The sequence below is a fragment of the Hippoglossus hippoglossus genome, chromosome 15 (genome assembly GCF_009819705.1).
Source record: "Hippoglossus hippoglossus isolate fHipHip1 chromosome 15, fHipHip1.pri, whole genome shotgun sequence".
Taxonomy (NCBI): domain Eukaryota; kingdom Metazoa; phylum Chordata; class Actinopteri; order Pleuronectiformes; family Pleuronectidae; genus Hippoglossus; species Hippoglossus hippoglossus.
Window position 1 is genome coordinate 6,164,744 of NC_047165.1, and position 26,650 is coordinate 6,191,393.

Here is a 26,650-nt window from a genome sequence, read left to right on the forward strand (position 1 = left end):
AGTGCTTTCGTCAAGATATCACCTTTTATTGACAAAACAAGGATTTGGGGGCATTTTAAGTTATTAGAGTTCACTTTTTACTGTGCTCAGTTGATTTATTCAAATATTGATATCACTTAAAAAGCAGTTTACAAATGTTTACTTAACAACTCTATACCCTAGTGTTGTAAACTTCTAGGCACAAACTATGTGGAAACTTCAGGGGACAGAAGACAGATATTTTTAGTCTGGCTGCTATGAAAAGTAAAATCTGTTGCATCTTTTTGCTTGTTCGATTTTCTGTTACATGCAAAACATGTGTTAATACGTGTTCTCCCTCTGTTAAGTGTCATAGCTGAAGCTTTTTAATCTCAGGTTCAAATGGAATTAATCTGATAAAATGTGCTTATTTGATGTGAAAGGACCTGAAAGCTGTTGTTGTGGTCTTTGCACTGAGATTCCACCTTGTTAGATTGATTTATAATTGTTATTAGTTCGAGGTATAAGACAAAGCAAAGTCAGACTGGGAATCCTCCTCTTTAATAAGAACGCAGTGATACATTTATTTTTCAGTAGCAGCAATTTCACTGATTTCAGGATCACAACAAGCTGCTGGAAATTAGGCAGAATATTTCCATATGAAATGAAAACATTTAAATAACATTTGACAAAACACTACACATGAAACTACATAATCCAGTTTGCAGCACTGATTTCTTACAACAGAACAGCCGACACCAGCAGTGAATCAAAAACAGGCATTTCCTCATGTAGAGATGATCTTCAACTTGAAATGTTCGGGTTAAATAGTTTAAATTGCAGATGGATGACGGTGAGTCTCATGTTTTGGGTGAGAAAGATTTAGTATGTCATGACTTTTTCCGGGGCTGGTCACAATAGGGGACATTTTCTAGTAGGAGGCTCTCTCTGGGTACGAGCACTGTGAAAGAGAAGAGTGAGAGAAAAAACTCAGCAAGTGCATATCATTTAAAAAGTCTGATTATTGTGAAAGGTCTGAGAGATTTATGATGTATATTCTTTGCATAACACATGTTAGATTCTAGCATTAAAAAGGGCAGGGGAGGAGCAGAAGGTCATCATACGTAGCGTGTCATCTCCGACATGTTTCATTTGTAACACGGTCTGTCGAAGAACAGCTTCCACATCTGAGCCCATTTTGATCATCTGTAAAAGCAGAAGAGATTTTCAGGGCGTCCTGGACAAGTGGGAGGATTAGGGGACAACTGGGCCCCGCTGCACAAACATGTCAAATGTCCCCCATAAAAACATAGCAGCAGCTCCACTGTTTATCGTTTTCAGTGGCAGAATGACCATGAATCTAAAGTGCTGCTGTTGGTGCTTGAATTTTAAACTATTTTGTGATGATCTCATTTAAATCAGTGTAATAATTCTGTATGCTTGCAGAAGTCCTCACTGTTATGAATTATGTTAATATAATATATATAATATATTGCATTAGAGCAGATGTAACATGTAAAATGACTTGGCTCAGGATTAGAGCAAAATGTTTCCTTCTTTTAAAATGTCTGGTATAGGGGCATCCTGACCCCTTTGGCCCCTGGGCCTCTGCATTGGAGACCCCCCTTCAGTCATCCTTGTGCAAGTCATTGCACTTCTGTGAATTTGAATTGGCAGAGTGAAAATGCTGGATTAGAAACGGACACTGTACCTTCGCAATGTTCTCTCCTGACGTTTCATCTTTGTTTTTCCGGAACTCCTCATTGATCTTTAACTTTGCAGCTAATGGAAGAAAACACAGTTATGAAGTTGATGCTGCAGACCCTGCACTGAGTTATTCACTGTTTGTTAACAACTCACCTGTCAGTGCTCTGTTGTCGTCTTTGAATACAGTCTGCCTTGTTCTGTGCAGCGCTTTAAACACGCTCAGGACCTGCGTTCACACAAACAGTCACCTTACATGAACTGAGGCAGCCGTGGATATCCTGCTTCTTCTCCTCAGCATAAAACTACACAATGTTGATTTACTACTGAAATCCTGATCAGCAATCTAACTGTATTTTTATTTATTTTAATAAGAATTAAATAAAAGAAGATGGAGGAAAAACAAAATGCATACTCTATTGAATTTGTTCACCTACGATGTAGAAACAAACCCCTTAGAATAACAATAATAATACATATTATTTACACTACGCTTTAAAACAGTGCTCAAAGACACTTTGCATAGGTCATAACAGAGAACTCAAATAAAAGCGAGTCACTAGAGATATAAAATACAATAATCACATGTTAGAAACAGTTCAGAAGAGGTGGGTTTTACCATAAACACTAAATAAAGTACAGTTTAATGTTGTGGAGCCAAACCACAGCCTGGATTTTAGTGTCTCCAGCTTCTCCACGAACAAACCAACCAGCTGTTCTCTACATTTTGAACAAACATGTTCTCTCACTGCTGTTGCCACCTTCACTTGAACTCATGTGTTTCACTTGAATCTTCGTATTATCATGTTAGTGTGATTGTTTGTCGTGGTTTCCCTTGTCAGCTAATAACCTTTCAGCTGCAGATTTACAACAACAAGCAAACCGACGTGTCTGTGGTGAAACCTGCAGAAGGAACCACAGGGAACATTGTTGCAAACATGTTATTTCTTATAAAAACACGGCTCCTCACCTTCACGCGAGTCCCCATCTTGACTTCTTTAAACCCACTTCCGGGGTGCAGGAAGTATATTTGCGTCGACCAATCAGGGCGGACTTGTAAAAATGACGCGTTTTTGTAGTCAAAGCGCGTGCGGTAGTAGTTCTGCTCTCATCTGCGGCAACATGGCTGACGAAACAGCGAAAGCACAGATCGCTCAGCCGGGCGGAGACACGATATTTGGTAAAATCATACGCAAGGAGATTCCCGTGAAGCTCCTGTATGAGGACGAGCAGGTAGGCGTTCGATTTTCACACCGAGAGGAGGTTTGCGTGTAAAGAGTGTCACGTGGGCAGCGGGCACTGCAGTTAAGCTAGCTGGCGTTAGCTCTGCGCTAAAGTATAGAAGTGTGCAGTTCATAGTTTGCACACTGAGCACAGAAAGTAGTTTAATGCAGAGGAGGCAGTGGGGAGTAACATTGCATGAGACCCATGTTCCGTTTGCAGCTACTTCACATCTGCACACAGCTGGATCTCCACCTGACTATGACTCTGGGCCACGTCCCGTTTCCTGCAGCTAAACCCTGCATCAGGACCAGAATCCGGTTTTATTGCCAAGCAGGTTTACACATGCAAGGAATTCTCTGTGGTTATTATTTGTGCAAGTATAAATTTAAAGATAGAGAACAAAAATTAGACATAAAAATACTTTTTGTGCAGAATGTTGTGAGTAAACACCAGAGACTGGATTGTGCAAAGTGGAGCTCATTCATTTGTTATTGTTCATGTGGTCTGTGGAATGAAACCAGTCAGAACTGGGTCACTGCAGGAATCTAATCTTTAAATGTGAAGCCACCGGTTTCATATTTAGACATAATAATAACTTATATTTGTATAGCCTTCAAGGGACCTTAGTTTACATATTTGACATATTTAAGGTGTCAAAGACAATGACAGATAATATCAGACCAGGGCATATTCATATAGTTTTGGTTTCCCCTGCACTGTATTCATGCATTGTTAAATTTAAACACTTAGAAAAGGAGTGGACGTGTGACGCAGCTCCACAGATCATCCACACTCATGAGGTTATAATCAGGAAATACTGGTCCGGTCAGATTGTTGACAACAAGCTGACATGTGACATAATACAACACTGCTTTAAAACTGTGCAAGAGAGAAAAGAAAAATATCTGCAGTGTAGATAGCCTCGTCATGATGTGTAGTGGTTACTATGGTTACTGCACCAGGGTAGCTTCAGATGTTGTACAAGTGCACGGTGGCATCTGGACTTGCTTGGGTTTCTTGAAGACATCTCACCTAAAAGGCCTCTTGGGTCCTTGGTGTCAGTGGCTGTTGACCCACCCTGCTATTCTAGGAGCCACCCAAATTGGGGTGTGGTTGGGTGTTGAGCTGCCTGGGGAGAGAACGCAGGAGTGGATTGTAGGAGGCTGAAAGTCGGGTGATTATTTTTCCACGTTGGCAAAGATGGCTACTGTCCCTCCTCTTTCAAGCCATCTGTCCTCTCTCTTGCATCTTTGAGAGTCTGAATGCAACACAAAGGTGTGTGTGTGTGTGTGTGTGTGTGTGTGTGTGTGTGTGTGTGTGTGTGTGTGTGTGTGTGTGTGTGTGTGTGTGTGTGTGTGTGTGTGTGTGTGTGTGTGTGTGTGTGTGTGTGTGTGTGTGTGTGTGTGTGTGTGCCTAACACATAAACTTCTAAAGTGCCAGTCAAGGTACAGACCGAGTATTTATTGCATTTGTCACATCTGTCTGCAGAGGCTGACTTCTTCCTCTGAATTTGTTCTTCTGTGTTTCAGTGTGTAGCCTTCCCTGATATTTCTCCTCAAGCTCCCACTCACATCCTTGTCGTCCCTAAAAAGCCAATCGTTCAGCTGGCACAAGCAGAGGAGACGGATGCTGCAGTGAGTGTGATCACTTTTACTTTTTGTTTTGTCTAACAACTTTCTATCAGTGGCCACTAGATGGCATCCTTTACAGCCAACGTAATGCTTGTCTGAACATCTACAGTCCTTCATGTTTATTTGTGTCTGTTTGCTTTTCCACTGCGGAGTCATTCATAAATTCTTCTCTCTCTGTCTCTCAGTTGTTGGGCCACTTGTTGATAGTCGCCAAAAAGTGTGCTCATGATGCGGGTCTGTCCAACGGCTACAGAATCGTCATCAATGACGGGTGTGATGGAGGCCAGTCCGTCTACCACATCCACGTCCACGTCCTGGGTGGACGCACCATGAAGTGGCCCCCTGGCTAACCTCCGCCACCCGGCACAGATCCATCCTGCCATCGGTGTGCACGTCTGTTAGTCTGCAAACAAGCACTGTTCGATTTAGACTAAATCAAGTTGCATGTGAAACTTGACGTCACGTGTCAAAGGAAACCTGGGAAATCACTCATAGTAATAAAATACACTTCACAACAACAGAGAGAGTCGTGTTTTCTTGCTCTTGAATTGAAATGTTCAGTGTCCAGTCAAGTGAGAACAGAAACAAGTGAATGGCTCTGTTTTTATTAACAGTAAGAAACAATGCAGATAGTTGAACAAATATAAAACACATGAAACATCCACAAAATATTAAAACAAAAATAAATAAATAAAATGGTGTCTTTTCTTTACAAAAATGCAGAGAGAAAAAAACTGACACGGATCAGATGACACGTAGAATTTAACAAATAAACATGTACCTAGCATTCACAGTCCCCTAATTACAGTTTTTTTACTTTCTTTTTAACTTTTTTTTGATAAAATGGGACAATTAACACAATTAGAAGCTTTGTACAGACAGAATAGTTCCAGAGAGGAAAGGCAGTCACTTCAGATTTTCATTTATCAAACCACGTGACATTTGACGCAGCCTCTCACCGTTTCTTCACTATTTTTGTATGAAAACAAAAAAAACAATCTGATGTGCAAAATAAGATTTTTTTTTTTTTTAGACAGCTACATCTTTTTTAGATCTTTTCATCAATGCCCTTCTCTAGTCAAAATGGGCACTTTGAGGCATTGAAAGACATTGTACAGTAGACGGAGAAGGAAATTAACTTGTATTCTGGTACCTAATTTCTGAGAAAATCTACTAACACACTGCCTTTAAGTCATCTTACTCTAGGACACAGATGAGAAGCTGGAGAGAGAAAATGAAGAGTCCCTGTGAAAATAAGGGAAGAGTTGATGAGAAAGAGTTTCACTTTACTGTTTGTAATTCTAACCTCACCCACTGGTTGAAACAGAACAAAGCACCTTCTGTAAATACACAGATTTAGTTTATCACCTCTGCCAAAGAGGTAATTACGTTTTCACTCCTCTTCATTTGTTTGTTTGTGTCGGCAGGATTACGCAAAAACTACCGAACAGATTTCCACAAAACTTGGCAGCAGGATGGGAAAGTGTGAGTTAAAGAAAACGTGACTAAGAAGTACAAAAAAGCCAATTGGAAATCATAGGATACTCGAGTGGGCTTTCTATAGCAAAAGGCTAAGAGCTGTGTCACAGATATGGCAGCGATGACTAAACTAGTGGTTCAATATATGAATCCATGATTTGTTGACTGACATTCAGAGAAAAAAGGTGAACTTCCATCTCAAATTTACAATATGAACTGAACTGTCCGCTTTTGCACAACAGATGAATTTCAAGATGGCTCTACTGTCTGAAATTGACAGCGTCAAGAAAATGGTGAACTTTGGTAAGTGATAATTTAGGCTGAAAATGATCATTGGTTTCCCAAAGGCTGTTACTATTCAGTTTCAGTGAGATCGACACAGACTTTTGATCTCTGTCCAGTACATGCTACTAAAGCGACAAACATTTTTTTCCAACTACTGGGAGGGAAAGGAAGGAGAGGAAAGAGTAAAAGACAACTGGTGAAGGAGGCACTACAAGTCCTGGTCGATGATGATTCAATGGACGGACAGTTAGTCGTGAAATGTATAAAACTTTTGTAACTCTGCTAAATTTGTGAACGGATTCAGGACTGTTTATGTACTTTATCAGGGTGGTTACTTAAGGCTGCTGAAATATTCTGTGTACTAAAGAAGAGCTAATAAATTATTGCAGTGTTGCATTTCGTCATAGTTTAAATAAAACATCTTTTGTGAGTGTTATGTTACAATGCATTCTGTTCGTCTGAAATTACTGTATTAAAATCTTAAAAGTTGTCTGGTATATTATTTGATGGGACACGGGGGTTTACACTGCTACTATCGAGGATGTGTTTTAAGGCATGCCCTCAGTTTGGGTGGGGTCCTGACACGTGGAGAAGGCCAGAGGAGAAGACTGGAGGGAGAGTGGAGACTGTACAGCCACAGAGATCTGTCCACTGAGAGAGCCGTCAGGTAGCGTTATGTCCATCTTGAGGTCGGGTTGGCCGATAAGCGTGAAAAGGTTGGAAAGCTCACATGACAAATATCCAAATCAGTCACGGGTCAGTTTCTGTTCAGGGTACATCCATGGTGCCTCATTTGGGGTTTAGCCAGTCGAGTGGAAAGTTGAAGCACTTCTCTGGTCTCGTCTGGCAACACTTCTGCAAAAATTATCTCGGTTTTTGTATCCATAATGCTAGAATGGTATAGTCAGCAGAATGGCAACTGTTCTGGCAAAAAAAAGTAAAATACCTGCCTCCTTGCTGTTAACACTGATTTATGAGCCACCAGAACTGCAGTCCAGACTCATGTTTATTCACATAACCTGGATTTCAGGGAAAGTTCAAGTTCACTTCTGTGCGATGGCCTCCTCTCCACTCGGCCGTATGCGCGCGAAGTGCATTCCTCCGACTCCTGTTAACCCCAGACCCACAATGGGCTCTCGAGCAGTTTCCTCTTTGCTGGCAGATGAAGCCTGAACCCTGGCGGAGGCTGTTGATCCTCCCGGCCCGGGGAGGATCTCCGGCAGTGATTCTTTGGCAGGGGTCACAGACCCAGGGCTGGTGGCAGAGGGGAAGGTTGTTTTGGCGGTTAGGGGCTTGGTAGGGGTGGTGGGGCTGGTCAGGCCGAGGCTGGCCAGGGCATCCAGTGTCCCATCTGGGTCAACCATGACATTGATCACTGAGAAAGAGAGAGGCACAAGTCAATGAAGTGAAGGCTTTGTGTTACAGTCACTGTACAATTACTGCAAAAAGAAACTTTGGATTTAGATTCAGAATTTAAGAATGAAACCTTTTTGTTACTTTCTTTTCCTACAGGAACAAAATGTTACCTTGAAGCTGCTTTTCAACTCTCTTCAGTTCGAGCAGAATTGAGGAAATCTCCTGCGTGACGTGAATAAAAAAAGAAAGAGATTAGCTTCTTATATCACTTTGCTTTACTGGTCATGATATATTGATCCGACAGACTTCTTTACCTTATTGGAGGTTTTCAGGAGCGGCATGTCACTCTCCGATCGCAGTTTGTTTTCAATTTCATCCCAGTTTCTGTCTTTATCCTTAAACAAAATCCTGTACAGAAGAGTAACAAAGAAGAGCACACGTGTTCATTCACAGAGAAAATCAACACACTGGGACACTCAGGAATTGATGCACGGTATATACACATGTTTTAATATCACAAAGTGCACTTACCTGATTTTTCCTGCAGTTTTGTCGACAGAGTTTCTGATTTTACTGGACAGTTGAGAAACTGAATTGAGCAGCAAGCTGTCCAACACCGCCTGAATCAAGAGGAAAATGAATTCAGTGTGACATCTGACAGCCTGACAGTGTTTTAGTGAACTCTGCATGTTTGAATATTTGATTGATGTGACGTGTTGCCTCTCACCTCCTCCCGGTTCCAGGTCCGTCTCCTCAGAGCTCGGGGCTCCACGCGTTCAGGAGCATGGGGGCGGAGCTCCACTGGCTTACCGTTGATCTCCGGTGCCTTATTGGTTGAAATTACAGGCGGGATCTTCCTGAAGTTGAGGCTCTCATCAAACACCCGATCCACCAACTAGATACAAACAACAAATGAAGAAGAGGAAACTTACAGAAATTTCTATCCACTGTTAGTCCATTTTTCTATAATAGAGTTAATTTTTCTATAATAGAGTATAATAGAGTTAGTTATAATAGAGTAGAGATTTTAATCCTAAAAGAAGAATGAACAGGTAGATGAATTAAAGATTAGCAGAAGGGATTAATAAATGAAACCTCTCGCAGCAGATGCAAGCTGGTAAGTAGCAGAGAGGCCAGCAAGCAACACAGGAGGGAGGGCAAAATCATAAATGAAGCACACACAGTAAGAAAATGATAGAAGAAGAAAAACGGGCACCTTTCTCATGCTCTCCTCTATGTCCGGCTGCGTGGAACGTGCAGGGCCTACCTCTTCCCGAGTGTCGATAGCTGATCCCGGGGTGGTGGCGGCGGTGCTGACGGTGGTGCTGGGTGCCGTGCCGGATGAGCTGACCGAGTCAATCTCGCCGGCCACGTCGTGGATCTCACGAGCCAAGACGGCCAAGTCCTTAGCCAGGTCCTGGCTGATCCTACGCACACAGGGGAATAACCTGTTTACCATCAGACAGGGTTCTTTAGGAATCAGCACAGACATCTGATTGAACAATTGAAACTTGAATACAAAACCAATAATCAAACATACACATCAAGATAAAAGTTAAACCATCAAGGACGGTTACAACATCAATTAACAGATCAGTCTAATTCAGATCAGCACAGATCAATACCTGGCTATCTCCTCGCTGTGCGCGGTCCAGTCCCTGATGTACTCCTCCTGCTCTTTCATGCGGTGTTTCATCCCCGGACCCGTCGTCACGCCGGCGCCTGGACTCGCGGCGGTGCTGAGCCTTGAGCTGCGGTGCGGGACGAGGTGATGAGGCCGCACGTGGGAGCGTCCTCCGTGCTTCGGAGAGTTCCGGTTGGAGCCGAACTCTTCCTCTGAGGTGGAGCCATACTCCGGTGGCAGACGTCTCCATCTGCTGCTACTGGACACTGTGATGGTAACGGCAGGGAAAGACAGACGTCAGTTAATATTGCAGTGATTCATTCCATTTTAACAGTTGTTACTCATGAAGTTAATAATGAGCTGGTGAACATGAGAGGATTTGTTACCAAAGGAATCCCACAGCAAGAACTACTTTACTCTGACAAAACTCAAAAAAATGGGAGCAATAAATAACAAAATATTATAGTGAGTAAAAGCATCATATTTTCTCTTTTTTTGTTTAGTTATTGTTAATGGACATGTAAAATAAAACCACACTGAAAACAATAGAAACAGCAGCAAACAGAGACTACTTGAGTTCATCTAAAAACTCCCCAGGCAGCCAAAACAAATGCTTCAAACAACATAAAATCTTGAAGAGCCAGGACGTGTTAATCAGCTTCAAATCCATGATGAGACAACGCCATGCTCTATCAGTCTCTCAGGAGTAAAACGGGACAAGATTAAAGTGTCTTGAATAGAAATTGAAACAACGTGCATGGGGCATTTTTCCAAAACCAAAAACCTCTAGCTCAGGGGTTTTGTGGTTGTAAAATGTTTTACTAGAAAAGGAGTGAGTAGAGCATTTGGGTCTTCACATTACATGATGGATTTAAGGAGGGAGACAAAGTTAGCACTGCAACATATGCTAGAGCTGGGTCATTGCACTTCAACTTTACTCAGTGAAACCTTTCTTTTTTATAATGAACTACTACAAGCTATACTTTTAAATTTACATGTGAAAAATATATTTTAAATTCAAGTATGTATTATTCTTAACAAAGGACTTTACATAAGCTGAAATTCCTTGTGTATCTATCACCTTTCAACTAGTCAAGTCAAAATTGGATCGAAAAACTATTCACGCTAACATGAACAATCTGCGTTTTCCTTTTAGTGAGATTGGTGGCAGCTTCTATTGGTGTGACCCAGGTCTGACACACAAACACACACACGGTCCTAGCAAGGCTCTACAGTTCTGGTACAGTACCCATCAGCTCTTCCTCTGCATCACCACCCTCAGGTTCAGGCTGAGAGCTCTCTGGACGATGAAAACCAACGCACAAGACGGTCACAACACAGGTGAAATGTTTGAAGACAAATGTTTGCATGATGACACAGTAATGAGGTATACAATGATAGAAGCCTAAGGTAAACAAACTTTTCCTCTTCTCCTTTTTCCTATAATATTGGAACAAATCTAAACAGGTTGTCTGAGTGCTCACCTGTGGGCGAGCAGTATCCAGCTGAAGTGGTCTTAGGTTTGGTCTCATTCAGTTTGGACACGCTGTTGGCCCTCATCCTGGGTGTCAGTCTGCTCTCCGTGGGCGTGGATGAGCGCAGACCCAGACGCAGAGCGGTCTCAGCAGACAGGCGTGGCGAAGAGGTGGAGCTCCGGGTCATTGTACATTCAGAGTCACTGCGGGCTGAGATGGAGCCCAGACGGGTCCTGCGCGGCTGAGCCAGCATGTCCAGTCGAGACAACCCCTTCCGACCAGACGGCGGCTTAGAGGTGGAGCTGGTGGTGGACACCTCAGAGGCCACAGACACCCTGTCTGCATCAGCCAGGTCCGTGTCAGATGTATCCCCCAGCCGTGCTCGGCGTAGAAGGGAGGCTCTTGTGGGCCTTGGCTGTGGCAGTGAGGCCTGCTTGTTCATGGAGGAGGCTGTGCCTGCCTGGAGAGTGCGGCTGGTTTTGGAGGAACCACTGGTGGAGTTCTTGGCAGACCTGCTATCATGTTTGGAATGGAGGGCATCATCGAAGCCACGTCCATGCCCCAGCGGCCCAGAGTAGGTCTCCTGGTCTGAGGAGAGGATATCAGAGATGGGGAATGAAGAAGTCAGATCATCATCAGTGAGATCCTGTGAAGGTTGACGGGCTCTGGAGGAAGCTGAGGATGGCTGAACAGAGCGCCGTGCATCAGTCCGGCTTGTCGCCTCCACAGTTCTTGGTTTAGTCTTCCTGTCCAAGCGCTCACGGGCACTTACATTGGTGACGCTGGTCTTGGAAGCAGTGCTCACGTTGCTCTTCTCCCGGTGCATGCTGCTAAAGGAACGTCGTTTTTGTCCACTACCAGCTTTCCTGTCTGCCTCTCCTGCTGCATGACTAGCTGTACTGGCTGTGTCTACATCTGACTCTGGAGAGATAGAGTCAGACCGGAGGGGGAAGCCAGTACCTGAACTTTTACTACCCTTCTGGTCTAGTTTGTTTTCATCTCTCAGTTTGGCCTCCAGGAATGCCATGACAGCTTCAGTGTCTTTCAGGAGTGTAGCAGTATCCATGCTACTCACAGAGTCACTGCGTTCGCGCCCATTGCCGCCTCTGTTGATGTGTGGGATAAGCTCTGCAGGGACATTAGCGCTGGGCTTCTCAATAGTGAAGCTGCCCTGGCGTACTAGAGGCTTCCCTGACTTGTCTTCTCCTGACCCTCCTCCTTTCCTCTCCTGTGACCTCTTTCTCCGCTCCGAGCTGCCAGAGTTTCGAAGAGGAGCTTTTGACGGAGAGGAGGTGGAGCTTTGTTTACGTTTGCTTGTCATCTCACTGCCTTGCTTGGGAGTTGGAGACGCCCCGTCTCCCTTGTTCTCTTTTTCCTGTGGTTCAGTGTCCTGTTTCTCCCCAATATCAGACCTCAGCGCTTTGGTGCTGGTTTTAGCCCGGGGGTCATCCAGAGGGAGCTGAGGCAGGGTCCTGCGCTTGCGGTCGGTCAGACTGGAGGAGGATTCGCCTCTGCTGAGGGATGCACCGGACTCAAAGGCATCAACTCCTGAAGAACAAAAAGAAAAACTCAGCTAACTGAGATGCAAGATTCCTATAATTTAGAAGCACATTAAAGGGATTTCAAATGGAGCTTTAAATTGAACATGCTTTTAGGTTTGGGACATTTTGAAGGAAATAGTTTATTTGTAAACTTACAATTAACATTTAATTTAGGCCTGTTCATACTCTGATAGTCAAGTGACGTTGTACCTTGCTCTTTGTGCACAAAGGCTGCCGTCTCTCCTCCCGACCCCTCTGGGTCTGTCCTGGTGTGATTGGCAGCTAGACTGGCCCACTGAGAGACCCAGCTCGAGTCAGCAGTAAGAGCCTGGGGGCACAAGAGAGGGAGGTGAGGGGTGGGGCGACAAGAGAAATGGAGACAGGGGTGAGAAAAACAATATACAATTATGAGTTCATCTGAAATGTAATACATGATGATGAAGAAGATTTATTTAGAGAGAATGAACGGTATTAGTATTACGACAAATTCATGTATTTGTATTTTACATGGAAATCAAAATCTGTCTAATTTGAAACTCCTTGGGAGCCTCAATCTGATTCTACTTTTAGACATTCACATTCTTATTAAAGTCCACATTAATCACTCTTGATTACCTTTCAAGACAGTTTTAAGAAAAGCTGAACGGTTGCTCATTTCATTTACAGAAAGGGTGTAAAAGACTTTCAGTGCTCGTACGCAGTCCCCTCCCCTCAGTCTTGTGAAATGGCCTGAGGGCTGAGCATGTGTCTCCTCATCTTAGTATGATCTAGGTCAGTCTCTGGAAAGACTAGCCTACTCCCATTAACAGGCTAGAAGAGTAGTGGTCAAAACATGGGAGTGTTGATGAAACACAGCCATGAATCTTAGTTTCCCGCTCATGGACTCTTTTAATACACTCGACTATGAGTCATAATGACACATAGGGAGTCAGAGGTCACACAATGGGATTTACCATATACAAACTAATTAATTATTATCATTATTAAATTATACGAATTAATCATCTTGGGAAATGTCAGTATTGTTGTGATGGAGACGCTGGTGTATGGGTGAACATCTGTCGTGCAGAGAAATGCAGATAGAGAAAGAAAGAGGAACATGGGAGAAATAAACTAAAGATTTTAAAGAAGTAGAAAAATAACCTGGACACATAAGCTGTTAAAGAACAGTTTTCTACCTCTTTGCCCGTCTCTCTGGTCTCCTTTCCTTTTCCTTCTCCTTTCAGGTCGGAGAGAAGAGAGGAGTCTTGGTTCTGCTGAACACCGAACACCTAAAAACAGTTGAAATAGAAGAAAGAAACAAAAGCGGTCAATGGGGCAAAAGATTATCCTAAAGTACAATGCGTGAAATTATGTATGTATGTAGTGTCATGATGTCAAATTACTCTTTATTCTGTTAGAAGCACTGTAGCACACTTTATAATGAAAATGAAGTGCCCTTGTGAGATATAAACACTTTGTTAATATTATTCTACAGTCCTCTTGATGAACAAAAGTGAACTGGACAGCCAGATGAAGATGCTGTTGAATTAAAACAACAATCTGCACTTGATAGTTGAGCACCATGGCAACGAACACACACGCAGACACACACACACACACACACACACACACACACACACACACACACACACACACACACACACACACACACACACACACACACACACACACACGAGAGCGGACAGACTGTGAGCAGTGTGCCAATTAGTGTCAGTTAATTACAGGAATTAACATAACAATACTTCCAGTTTTGGATGTAATGCACTCAGACTAACACTGACGAGAAATACACCCCACTAATTATAACCCTGCTCCTCTGAACACAACACCTGTATAGAACATGTAAATGGAAACAAACCACTGCAAGAGGATGTTTAGTAAAGTTTAAAGTATGTCTGAGTGTCCAATAAACTTTATTGGACATTTAAGGACGTTCTTTTTAATTCCTACATTACATGTAATGATGGCCAAAAGTAACATTTACTAAATCTTTCCCTTAAACAAACTCTCTCTCTCTGTCCCATTCAGTCATGTGTTCTGCGACCTTCACAGAGCTCTGTACAGGACAGAGGCAACGGTAGTTGTGATGATAGTTGTTCTGCCTCCCTGGAGCCTCGTTTGATAAAGCAGGACAGTGCTTGATGGAGCAAGTCTCTCTGGGCTATTACAGAAGCATTAGGTTTACCAGGGAGGCGGAGAGGATGGAGTGGAGGGTAACAGAGAGATCGTAGGTTTGTTTTAGTGGAAAAAAATTGAATAGTCTCAGGTGACTTGCTAACCTTGAAAGTGCCATTAAAAGAGGTCATAAAAGACTATTACATTCTCTATGGTCTGTTTGTGTTGGGTCAAATTATTTATAGTCACTGCAGAATAACTTTAAGTGATAATCAATGATAACTTAAATACTTTAATTACTAGTAATAAATAAAAACGGATTTAATGAATTATTCACCCTCTTTGTAGGAAAATAATGCAAAGGCAAATTTTCAATCTTTCAGTAGTTTCCAAATACATGACATAATGTTGTAAATTAAAAACATTGCAGTCAAGACAAGGTTTGTGTACAGAAGCAGTCCCACTTGGGAAGGTAGTGGCTGACATCTGTCTACATTCCTACCTTGTCTATCATGCGCCTGGCCTCCTCTTCCTCTGGGTTCCTGTTCTCCAGTTCGATAGTGTAGGTCCCCTTATCACTGTGGTCATCCTCTGCATCTCTAGCTGTCCCTGCTCCTCTCCCCACGACTGAGTTGTCCTCACTGGGGCTGGTGGGGCTCCCTGTCGCCAGCCCGGTACTGACTGAGCTCCGACCGATACTCAGGTCCTCAGACCTCTGCTTGAGCAGCACACGGGCAGCGGTAGGAGCCCCGGCAGTCACTGTGGCCGGTATTGGAGCTGGGGTTTTACCTAGCAGGAACAAGCAGAAAAACATCTATTAGAAAAAAAACTGATTGAATGTCAAAGGTGGTCTCGATGTGAATGAATGACAAAGCTACTAAGTAACATGTTTAATTATTACTGCTTTTTTTGTTACCTGATTCTGAGGCCGTGGTAGCAGAGGTGGAAATGCTGAACACCTTAGGATGCGATGGAGGCTGAGGAAACAGTCCCTCTCCTCCAGCTCCTCCCCCCAGCAGGGGTGCAGTCTGGGAGAACGAATACGACCGGCGCTTGCGATGGTTTTCCTCGTCGTAGAACTCAATCATGAAGGCAGTGCGGGGGACAGATCTTTGGGACCCGCTCACTGTTACGCTCCCACCTACTGCTCCTGCTCCCACGTGGCCTTGTGCGGCTTTCAGACGTTCCTCAAGGGCGAGGCGGCGGTTGGCAAAACGAAGGCCCACTCCATTTTCAGAGTCACTCTGGGTGCCATCTTCATGCTTGCTGCCTATGAGGGATATAGAATAAATGGCAGATTAATTACTACCTACCACGCACATTTTATTCAACAAAGCGCTTATTATCAAATGTTTCTTATGACACTTCATAACATACAACAGTAAAGTGGAAGTTTGTTTACCTGGGTTAGTTTTAAATCCTATTAACAACAACTGAGGCCCCAATACTTGTACTTATAACCTGTAGGATGTTACATTAGCCAACATTATAGAATTCATATTTTATCATGTGTAAACAATAAGCAAAGCATAGCAACAGGCAGCAGCTGTTGTACATCAACAAAGATACAATGCAGCAGTATTGTGCAGTACAACAATGTGTGTGGCTGTTAAATCTAATTCAATTAAGCAATCAAGAGAAGGATGCAGACAAACGTCCCATACTGACCACAGCATAGAACCACATCATCCTGGAAGCACTTCTATTGTGGACACAGCAACACGAAACAAATGTCTGGGAACCGTTACAGATCCAAATCTATAAACTTTCAGCTGAGGCCTGATTCTAATTAATCGACTGTCATAACAGATTGTAAATTCACAACGCCTGGCTCACCCACCACAAAACGGCTATTTCTACGTTTTCATGAGTCAGGGTCACATCAGCCTGTCCTCTCAGTTGCGATGGCAGACAGAGTGCAACACTAATCCAGACATGCCACCCACACAGTTACTGGCCCTGCCTACTTCACTGACAGCAAGAGAGAGGGGGAGAGAGAGAGAGGGCAAAGAGGGGGAGGGGAGGACGAGAACTTGGAGGGGGAGTAGCAGGCTGGGTGTAAGATAGTGTGTAAGTGGTCGTGTGTGTGCATGGGGGGGTGATAATGATGGGGATTCAGGGATAGGAGGGGAGGTGACAGGAAAGAGGGGAAAGAAAAGGGGAGGGTGAACAGGGAGGGAGGCTGGGGGGAAAAGAGAAGGGTAGATTGGAAAGGGGAGAAAGTGGATTAAAAAGGACAATGGAGAAAACTGAGTAGAGAAAGGGTGAGTCTCTTAATTGCTGGACACTCAGGATACAGCGTTGTGCCACTAGAGTTGATGGTCATCCTACAATCAGCCAGTCAGTCAGTTCAGGAGCAAACAACAAGCCAGTCAGGGCATCAGAGAGAGGAGGGGATGAAACACCACGTGACTGGACTGTTGTGGATGAGCATCAGAAAACAATGAACCCACAAAAAAACCCTGCCCAGCGTCTGATCCAGACAAATATCATTTATATCGCAGCTCACTAGCAGAAAAATCATTAATTCAAGTGAATTCAAGTATTAACTCAACTCGGTGCACTGGAATGTTCATGCTGGAGAGACTATATAACAGATTTTTCACCATAGCTACATTGCACAAGAGATAAGTTCCGAGATGCTGACTTGTCCATTAGAAAAGAGAACATACTGTACTGCTCTCATGGCTGAGCTGACCATAGTGGCTTGCCTGGGGATTGTTGAATCAGTGTGTTTTGATGTCACTGCACTTTTTGTCTTGCTAACCTGATCGTTGAAGGACAAAGTGTTGGGGAATAATGGCGGAAATTCATGGACTGTTCCACACTCGAAAATGAAACCATTTGACAAGGCGTGACAGTGGTCGAATTTAGAGGGAAGTGGTGTATCAGCATATCACATTATCACCGCAATAAGTATTTGCACTGTCTATTTATAGGGAGTATTCACTGATTTTAAACGATAATCAGTTTATCTGCCATAGTTAGTTCTACTCCGTCAGTGGAATCAGTTGAATCATGTATTTGGTGGAGGAACTTTATCAAGTCTAAGAAATGTCACGAGGATTTGTCTCTGCTTGGGCTGCGAAACAAAAAAAAAGGAAATTGAAGAGTCTAGTGAAAGACAATATGCATAACAGGAATTGTAAGGTTGAATATTATTGGAGCTTGACTCTCACAAGTCCTCCAGCATAGAACAATATTAATCACTGGTGTTCCCCCTTTCAACAGTCTTTCTCCACTGGGGTATCACAATGACTCTGTGGCCTTGGGCATATTCTGCAGCTCATTTGTCACATTCCACCAGCGCCCTCCTCCTCCAACCTTCCCTGACTTTTATCACCGGTTGAAATTTGATAAAGCATGCACTTCATTAAAGAGAAAGAAAAAGACGGCATACGAGGAACGAGAAAGGAAAGCAGCGGTGCGCTACAGTGGCTCGAGCAGATCAGCAGATAAGACCTTGAGATTGAGGCAGGTCTTTCATGCTATGTGCCCCAGACAAAGGAGCCGTTGGCAAAGGCCAGCAGAGAACAGAGGTGTCTGTGAGAGTCCAGTGCTCTGCCCCGCTCGCCCCACCATGACTCACAGTGGAGCTGGCCTCTGCCTCTGCTGCTGGCTGCATGCACACACACACACACACAGACACACACACATGAAACTGAGTACTCGACACAAGGATGCACTTACTTGACATGCATACACAGCTGCACAGGCAAACCTCAAATATACTGCGATCATACAATACAGTGAAGTAGTAAAATACGCATATATAATATTCATGTTCAACCCTTGTCTATTTCTTAATTTCTTCCTGCTACTGCAAATAATATCAGTTGTGCATGAAGTAATTATCATTTATCAACTCACAGAAAATAATCTTTTCATATTAATAATTAAAAGATTATTAATCTCAAAATCTTTTCAGATCAAACATTTAAATCCTTGCAATGATCAAAATCTTATTGGCAAGGAAAACGATCAGATTTTCAGATGTTACCACAACACACGCACGAGGGTTCATCTTCCAGAACTGATACTGACAGTTTAAAGATGAATCCTCTGAAATGCTCCATACAGCAAGAAAACAAAGACTCACCGTACTGCTTAAAAATCAAGAGCCGTGGATCAGTTTCCTCGCCAAACCTCTGCCTCCCTCTCTGCCTAGTACCTCGATGACACACCCTACGCACATCTCACGTGCGTCCTCTCGCACATGCTGCGCTGCTGCTCTGCAGATCAGCACTGAGCATGTTTCAAACACACACAATCATGCAGCAAACACAGACTCGACAAATTTCTGCCACACAAATGCACACAAGTCAGCGCTGAGACGAGCCTCTTGTACACGCTCCTGCAGCCATCACACACACACACACACACACACACACACACACACACACACACACACACACACACACACACACACACACACAGATGTTCACTGCGAGTTTTTGCCCTTTCTAAATATATATCTTTATTCTTTCTTTCCCTGCCATCATTTGCATCACTGTTTCTATAACAACTACTAAAAACTGCTCTCTCCCTCTTCTCAACTTCCCTTTCCACTCACACTACAGTCCAGGCAACGAGCTTCTTTCTCTCTCTTTCTCTCTTTCTCTCACTCTCTCCCCACCTCCCTTTCTCCATCTTTGTCCAATCAACCTTTGCTGTTAATTGCTGCTCTCAGCATTACAGTGAGGTTCTCCTGCTGTCCTCGCTCTGTCACCCATCTCCTCCTTGTGCTTGTTTCACTGTACCTCAGCCGGCAGCTTTCCATATAACCGTCCACCTGTCCTCTATCCATCCCTCTTCATCCTCTCCCTCCCTCTATTCCCCCTTGATCATCCCTCCTTTTCCTTGTCTGTTCTTCTTTGATTCCTTTAATCCATTTTGCAGGCTCTCTTCCTTCATCGACTAATCACCATCTCAAAGACTGCAGAGTCTAGCAGCCCCAAAGTCAGTCAGACATTCAGTTAGCACCACAGTCATCAATTAGGTGAGCCACTCTGTCAGCCAGTTGTCACGCATGTTCTGCTACGTCCATCTACTGAATTAGCTTCCCTGCCCTGCGCGGTTTCCTGACAGACTTCCACTTCCATCATCTCCTGGCTGCTGGTCCCTCCCCCATACATGTCAACAGCATCATAAATTGGCCTCCATTTAATTAACTCATGACCAGCGTGTAGTCTACCATAGCTTAGCATTAAACTTGAACTCTCTTTACTAACAGCATAAAGCCTAGCATGGCTTTGCTTTGTCTGGGCCTTTCTTACAAAAAACCCTGGCATGGTAAAAAGAGAACCAAGATCCATAGCGAAAAATGTGATCTACAGTCAGCAATTTCAAACATTACCCCAAAGATACATAGCAACAAGCCCACAGAGATATACAGAGAAGATTCAGATGTGCACAATGACAATACGTAAGAAAATAAATCCAACAAAAAGCTGCATCTGAAGCCCTTCTAGTCAGGTATTAACTGCCGTGAAGTAGTACATGCATAGAGTATGTGCCTCCACTGAATAATGTGTCTGTAAATAGTGAAAAAGTGAAATTCAATGGGGGCTGTGCTATGCTACTCATGCTAAGTCCTGTCATTGGCTGTCAGAGCACTAGAGGAGTAGATAGGGGTTTAAATGTTTCTGTCTGGTAGCTGCTAATCCCCCGGATTGGTTACCACAGCCAACAAGCCCTGCTCCTAACAAAGAGTCCACACAGTCTTCACATAGTTGAGGAAGAGACAAATGGAAAATTGAGACAGTGTGTAAAATCATGTATTATTAAGGTGTGATCATTATTCTAGTTAAATAACAGATAACTCAAAAGGAAATGTTATTGAAAACTAAAATCCTTTGTTGGAGTAAAGAAGGTTGGACGAAATGAGAGAAGAACCGGGTACAGCAAAAACTTTTACACAAGCTGTAGATATAGAGATAGTAGAATAAAATAACCTCCACCTTTCAGTCTTTTGAGATGGACCGGCACGTCGCTCTTGATGCTCTTGCTGTCGTCCTCCGTTGACTCGCTGCGCACCAGAGTGGGGTCGTTCTGTGCCAGCCAATCGGCCACTTTGCTCTCTGATGCCATCATAGCCGCTTGAAGTGTGCTCAAGTCCCTCCCTCCTGCGCCTCCACTTCCTGCTCCGCTCTTCTTAGAGCGTGGTCTGTGGTGGTCAGCTGTGAACTTTGACACGTGGTCTTTGATGGTGACCTTCCCTGGAGAAGTGCTGTCAAACTCTATGGTGAAGGAGGCATGACCTTGAGCTGTGGAGCAGACATCGCAGTTTTGTTACTGTGTCAGTCAATAATACTAAATAAAAGAATGATGTGACGCTCTCTTAAAAAAATAGATGTGTAAATGTGACTTCTTGGTATAATCAAAAGCACATGGATGTTTTTCCAAATATGATAAAAGATTGAAGATTGGTTGCTCTCTTTCTGCACAGGACACACAGTGACTAGTCACTTCTTTCTTTTTTTACAATAAATCGGAATAAATTAAAAACATATTTCACCTGCAGCGCTGAGAATGTTATTGCCCTCTGTGTCCTTAGTGGGAATCTCATGGATGCCGTTATCGGCCATGTGACTCTCCTTGGTAGGGATCTCACAGTATATGGAATCGTGGGCGGGGGACGCATGAATGCCGTCCTCTTGCGCCTTCTCCCCTCGACGTGCCTCTTGGCTCTCTGAGTTTAAAAAAAACGTAAAAGCATGATTTTAATTTTGTTGTTTGTGAGTGAGACTTTCATATTTGTAGCAAAGCAAACCTCAAAGAAGAAACCGTTTAATGTCCAACACAAAAAGTGGAAAATTAGGTGTCATCCCTAAACTTAGGAGTAGTTATAGGAATATTTTGCTCAGCTTATCTTCTTCTATCCAAAATCTTGAGCATGAAACTTACATTAATCAGTTGAATAAACATCCCAGTGCTGAAAAGCCACAGTGACAGATGATATCTAAGATTCAATATCAGAAGTTTGAAGTTAAAGGTCAACATATTATTTCAATCAGAATTACTGTCTCCTTCTTGGTGCAGACACACACTACAAATAAAATGTAGACATACACATAGAAGTACGTTCTGTCTCTCTTTATCTCTCTGTCTTTTTCACTGTCTCTCAGAGATATAGTCACTGAGGACACTGTGTGCTCTGGTTCACTCACAATATGAAGTGCTTATTTTCTCATCTGTTCATATTAACAAACAGAGCCTCTGTGGGGTCTGAATATGATAAATGATGCTTTCAGAAATTAGAGAGGCCATCTGCTTCATGTTGGGGAGCAAACGCAGGAACATATGGCAACTGGCAAACGAGGAACAAGAAACAGAAACTGACTTTGCAGAATACAATAACAAGAGAAAAAATAGTGAGTAATAGATTTTAATATATATATTTTAGATATATTTAAAAAATATGACTTAAGGACAAAGTACAATCTTCTGAGAAACTGAATCCCTAAATTAAAAAGCCTGTTTTCCACTCGGAGTCATCGTTGAAACAGGATCAGCGGATGCCAGCATAAGCTGCTCTGCAAGTTTGGGAGGATTTACAACATGGATTTAAAAAAAAAAAGGGGGGGGGGGCAAATATGAGGTAGATTAAATATGTTGAACGATGTTCAAGATGCAATGACTGAACGGAGAAAGCAATACCACGCAAAACATTTTCAACTTTTATATATTACGGCAGGACTGTGTTCACATTTCCTCTCTAAAGAAACTCAGGGGGCTTTAAAAAAAAAAAAAAACAACCCTGTACACCATAAACCACGATATGGTGTCTCAATGTATTTGCTCCTTGCTTGAAATTAAAGTAACTAAACTTCCTGTATCTCACATAAGTCCGAGTATGTGTGAGTTTATATCAGAGTTTCACGCATCTTGTCTGAGTTGCACCCATATGAATTTCTGTGAAAATGTTAAATCCTGTTCATGAAACTCTGAACTTCATAGTGTTTGTGTTTTTCATGACTGTCAACTTCATAGAAAATGTAAAACTAGCAAGAGTCACAAAATGAAACAGCCAGTAACCAGTAGTTCTTCTCATTTGAGATTTAAATGTACTTGAGAGCTTAAGACTGTTAACTGAACACATAGTTCTCTAACTGGTAGTAAAGCAAGTGCAAAGTAAGTAGAGGTGCGACTAACACAAGTTGATTGAAACTGAAAGCTCTTTCCCGGCTCCATTAGCTGAAATATATTGAATTGAGAGTGATACTTACCGGGTAATAAGAGAGTGGTTAAGTTATGATCGCTGCAGTGTGGAGTGAGAGAGGGGTCTATTTGAACGATGGGTGGAGGAGTGTGTTTTGTGTGTTGGGAGGAATGGAGGGGAGATATGTGCGACGGCGTAACCCAATCAGCCTGAGTGACAATACCCAAGGGGAGGGGTGTAGGGGTGTAGGGAGCTCTGACAACACAGCCTATTCAGTGGGAAGGAGGAGGACACACATCTAACTTAACCGACACACACAAAAAACACACAAGCAAACACAAACAAAATCACTTCCTCTCTTTCTTTCACTTCCTCTTCTGTGCTGAAACTGATACTAAAAGTTTATTAGAGCAGATGTAGAGAGTTTGCTCCCACTATTTTCAAAACAACGTAGGCTGATAGGAACCTGTTTTAAAGCTGAGGTCCATTTCACTTACACAAATACACAAGTGCAACACCTCCTGGAGCACGCTGCTTCACAAAACATCACTACATCCATTCTGCACGTCGGTCCAGTGCCAAAGTCTCACCCCACTCACCCGCCACTCACCCTCTTCCATGACTGAAGTCGCCAATCCCATCTGATTTTTTGGAAAGGTTTTCTATCACCCTGCCACGCTTTGCACAGATTTACTCTTAAATCAGTCCTTTCTAATCTCACTCTGGCTGAAAAAAAAAAATGCTTCGCTAAAATCCAGAGGAAAATCAGCAGTAAATAAATAGATAGAGTTCAGTTAAAAGAGCTGATACACAAAGTCTCCAGCGAAGACGATGCCAAAGTATCCACCCAGATGTGGTGAGAGATTTGCGACTGCTTCAGTCTGCTCCAGTGTTTGATTAACCTCCCCCACTCCTTCTGACCACACTGGTCCACACTACACGAGCCTGGCACTGACTGATTTTGCATCACTGAGCTGTTTTACTATTGGTGTAGCCTCTAATCTTGTTCCTCTGACAGGGACCCCCCCCCCCCCCCCCCCCCCCCCCCCCCCCCCCCCCCCCATAGTCCAATGGTGACCATACATACACATACTGCAGGCAAACGGACACAAATACAGGCTCTGAAAAAGCCTTTGGTGCAGTTGGATGTTACACTTACAAACAATATTGTTCAATACCGTATAATACAAAAAATGCTGTACTTTGTAATTTTTCAGGCTTCATTTCCATAAATATAATGTTTTAAGAATATAATAATATTGATTTCAAACCATTTAAATCCCTGTTGCCCTGGTTTTCTCTACTCTATGTTTCAACTATAGTGATGAGGAGACGATGTGTGTGATAGAAGTTTAAAAAATGAACATCATCCTACCTGAAATGGAGCCGTCATGCTTTTTGATGGATGACTTGTCTTGATGGAAGGAGTTCTCGTCATCCGCATCCCCATCCCCCCACCAAGATGGCTGGCCGTACAGAGGGGTCCCACGAGGCATCGCTCCGATGTCCCCTGAGACAGATGCACACATGCAGACCCAGTTAAACAAAGCCCAGCAGAGTAGTACACATTTCACTGTAGCTTTGACTGTGGCCTGTCATGATTGTCATGTACTTTACACACTCTGGTACTGTTCATTGTGTCATGGTGCCACAAAGTGAACCCAGCTGCTCTTTGTGTATGGGTTTGTGATTTCCTCTGGTCGGGACTTGCACCACTGACCTATTTTCCGAAGTTTAGCCAACAAGATGGGCAGACACACGTACATGCTCTCTCTTTCATGCTCTCCTTCTCTCTCTCTCTCTCCCACACACACATGCTTTGAATGAAAGAGGGACTTTCCGTTTGCCTGACTGTCCCTGTCTGAGTTCAAGTTGACATGGGACAAGCATCCTGTGGCAAATTTGGACAGCACAGTAGAAAAGTGACAGGAAACATAACTGAGAGAAAGAGGATAGACACGCCACAAATAATTCCAGTCGGATTTGAAGCAGCAATATTTTTTTTAGACCACCGTGCCTGAGGACGCCTCATCCTGTGTCAATTTCTCTCCTCTCTTTCCTCTTCCTTTACTTTACTTTCTTTAAGTACCCCTTATCCTGAGATGTGTAAACTTAATCACAGTGTATCCAGATAATTATAGATGCTCTGTGCCAAATTGAGTGCAGTAACTGGGGGTATTCTATATAAAAGCTACTGGATGTATGTGCTCTGTGAGGTATAATATCTGGGTGATGCCTGGTATTACAGTAATAATGCTGCAGGATTACATCCTCTAGAACCGCAGAGAGGTTGTCACTAAAAGCGTGAGCAGTAGATGGGGTAACTTACAACACTGTATGTGTATATTTGCTTGTTTTTGCATGTGAGTGCCTGTGAATTGTACTCCATTTTAAGAGAAGTAGTTCTGGCATATGGGTTTGCATTATGCAGGCACTCTGACCCTGTTACTGCTAAATCTGTGCAATAACACAAGCCCCATGTGGCCTTGTTTCAACATCTGGAGATTACCCAGGACCCCTGCTAGCACCCTAGTTTGATCAGAGATTAGGAAGGACACCCTTAAAGACCTAAACTACACACATGATATCAAAGAATGACTGTTGGTGTGATTTTGAGCTTGTCCACCCCCTACTGGTCTGAAGTAAAACCCCAACACACTTTATATCACTATATTCTGTCTGAAAATGTGACCAGGAAATTGGATGAACATAATTGCAAATGTTTTAAGTAAGTGAGGATGGAAATAATACAAACTGTAGAACAAATACCCATACACATACAATCCACTAGTTCACATTATATAAAAGGTGCTAACATGGCACTAAGATAAGATGACAGGCTTGTATTTCCCCTTTGCTCCGTTTCTCACCTGGTGTCCTCTCCTCTGCTTTTTGACCATCCACAGGTTTAGATGGTGGCTCTTTAGAGGACGTGACCCCATCTGCTCCTCTGCTCTTCTCCACTGGCCTTGGGGCGCCACCAGTGGGGGACCTAAGTGTTTTTGTTGGAGTCTTCATGGGGGACTTAGTGGTAGTGGTTTTAGTGGTTTCACCATTGGATGGCTTCTTGCAGAGTTGGAGTCCGCTTGTGAACTTTTCATGCTACAGGGAGATGAACAATACAACAATGGATATAATTTAGAGGAGTATAAAAGAGCTGTGTATCATGGTGACCAGTGATACACAACTGTTTGTGTCACGTTTTGTGTGTGTGTGTGTTCTTGCCTTCAGAGCCTCCTCAGGCACAGTGAGCTCTCCTCTCACCACCGTGAACAAGTTGGTATGTGAGACAGGTTAAGGAAATACTGGTCGTAAAGCAGAATTATGATGCATACACACACACTTCATATACACAGATGCATGAAATAATTAACTATCGCAATCAGAAAACATTTTCATACAGTACACAGTTAAAAATTTGGCCTCTTAGTTTAGAATTAAAATATCAATTCTAACATTTGAACAAGAGTTGGTATGATGTGACTGGTGGAAGTGTGAGGGCTAAAGAGATAAGATCAGAAAAGTAAAAGGATATCATATCCAAATCTCAGCTTGTCCTCCAACTTCAGAGTGATGTACATCTGCTCCTGGATGCGAACATCATTTACAAAGGTCTGCCGTGGCAAGGAAAAAGATTGTAATTCAAAATAAACAATGACTAATAATTCATACATAAAATAAACACAAAGTCATCTATCATTTATGAATGTGAACAGTTAAAATCTTTATTTCTAAGAAGCTTCAATGGAACAAAGATAACACGACCAAATTTGATAACCTTGAATAAGGAATTGCTTTATGTGAATAATTGTTACTTTGTTTGTTAATTTGAATTGTTAATAATAAATGTGAAAAATTGGTTTTAATAGTTTGGAAACTGTAACAGTTAGGAGAAATTCCAAACCATAAAATTAAACATGCATGTTGTCAGTGAGAACCTAGCATGCATGAAGCCATTGTGAGCAGCTGAATAAGCTGCTCCTGGTGTTTCTTTATAAGAAATCTATATAGCCAGCACTGCTGTTGTAGTAAAACATTGCTGAGGCCAATCTCTTCCGATTCTCTGACTCAGCAGGAGAAAACTTCCTCCGAGT

At 42.9% G+C, this 26,650-nt stretch overlaps 3 protein-coding genes across 9 annotated transcripts in view; 1 reads left to right on the forward strand and 2 right to left on the reverse strand.

The window, feature by feature from the left end:
- Positions 1-507: 507 nt before the first annotated feature.
- On the reverse strand, positions 508-2,762 carry lyrm7 (LYR motif containing 7). The gene is made up of 5 exons (XM_034608158.1): positions 2,633-2,762; positions 1,819-1,891; positions 1,670-1,740; positions 1,083-1,164; positions 508-919 (listed from the first exon to the last, which is right to left on the reverse strand). The coding sequence occupies exons 1-5, from the start codon at positions 2,648-2,650 to the stop codon at positions 849-851; spliced, it is 315 nt and encodes a 104-aa protein (XP_034464049.1). The 5' UTR covers positions 2,651-2,762; the 3' UTR covers positions 508-848.
- On the forward strand, positions 2,735-5,037 carry hint1 (histidine triad nucleotide binding protein 1). Its single transcript, XM_034608156.1, has 3 exons — positions 2,735-2,895; positions 4,416-4,520; positions 4,703-5,037. Exons 1-3 carry the CDS (start codon positions 2,785-2,787, stop codon positions 4,865-4,867), a joined length of 381 nt encoding a protein of 126 aa, XP_034464047.1. The 5' UTR covers positions 2,735-2,784; the 3' UTR covers positions 4,868-5,037.
- Positions 5,038-5,102: 65 nt separating this feature from the next.
- The window catches only part of cep170aa (centrosomal protein 170Aa), a 36,355-nt gene continuing 14,807 nt past the window's right edge, over positions 5,103-26,650 (reverse strand). For 2 of the 7 annotated variants that reach the window (XM_034608149.1, XM_034608150.1), the window contains exons 5-23: positions 26,092-26,170; positions 25,782-25,840; positions 25,427-25,658; positions 23,932-24,066; positions 20,913-21,086; positions 20,356-20,661; positions 15,312-15,665; positions 14,898-15,184; positions 13,456-13,548; positions 12,488-12,605; positions 10,746-12,284; positions 10,511-10,561; positions 9,263-9,527; positions 8,854-9,085; positions 8,365-8,532; positions 8,169-8,257; positions 7,952-8,045; positions 7,808-7,859; positions 5,103-7,656 (exon numbers count right to left, since the gene is read on the reverse strand). In XM_034608149.1, the coding sequence (XP_034464040.1) occupies positions 7,325-7,656; positions 7,808-7,859; positions 7,952-8,045; positions 8,169-8,257; positions 8,365-8,532; positions 8,854-9,085; positions 9,263-9,527; positions 10,511-10,561; positions 10,746-12,284; positions 12,488-12,605; positions 13,456-13,548; positions 14,898-15,184; positions 15,312-15,665; positions 20,356-20,661; positions 20,913-21,086; positions 23,932-24,066; positions 25,427-25,658; positions 25,782-25,840; positions 26,092-26,170 (4,659 nt within the window). In that variant the 3' untranslated portion in view covers positions 5,103-7,324. The remainder of the gene's footprint in view (positions 7,657-7,807; positions 7,860-7,951; positions 8,046-8,168; positions 8,258-8,364; positions 8,533-8,853; positions 9,086-9,262; positions 9,528-10,510; positions 10,562-10,745; positions 12,285-12,487; positions 12,606-13,455; positions 13,549-14,897; positions 15,185-15,311; positions 15,666-20,355; positions 20,662-20,912; positions 21,087-23,931; positions 24,067-25,426; positions 25,659-25,781; positions 25,841-26,091; positions 26,171-26,650) is intronic. The other 5 variants (XM_034608155.1, XM_034608151.1, XM_034608153.1 and 2 more) reach the window with 5 other exon arrangements.

What these genes read in the sequence shown, in the direction of transcription:
- lyrm7 (XM_034608158.1), bottom strand. An exon ending in CGACAACAGAGCACTGACAG is followed by an intron (nt 1,741 to 1,818) that starts GTGAGTTGTTAA and finishes TTCTTCCATTAG; the next exon opens with CTGCAAAGTTAAAGATCAAT. An exon ending in CAGGAGAGAACATTGCGAAG is followed by an intron (nt 1,165 to 1,669) that starts GTACAGTGTCCG and finishes CTGCTTTTACAG; the next exon opens with ATGATCAAAATGGGCTCAGA.
- hint1 (XM_034608156.1), top strand. Translation starts at nt 2,785, where the DNA reads ATGGCTGACGAAACAGCGAAAGCACAGATCGCTCAGCCGGGCGGAGAC. An exon ending in TCCTGTATGAGGACGAGCAG is followed by an intron (nt 2,896 to 4,415) that starts GTAGGCGTTCGA and finishes TCTGTGTTTCAG; the next exon opens with TGTGTAGCCTTCCCTGATAT. An exon ending in CAGAGGAGACGGATGCTGCA is followed by an intron (nt 4,521 to 4,702) that starts GTGAGTGTGATC and finishes TCTGTCTCTCAG; the next exon opens with TTGTTGGGCCACTTGTTGAT.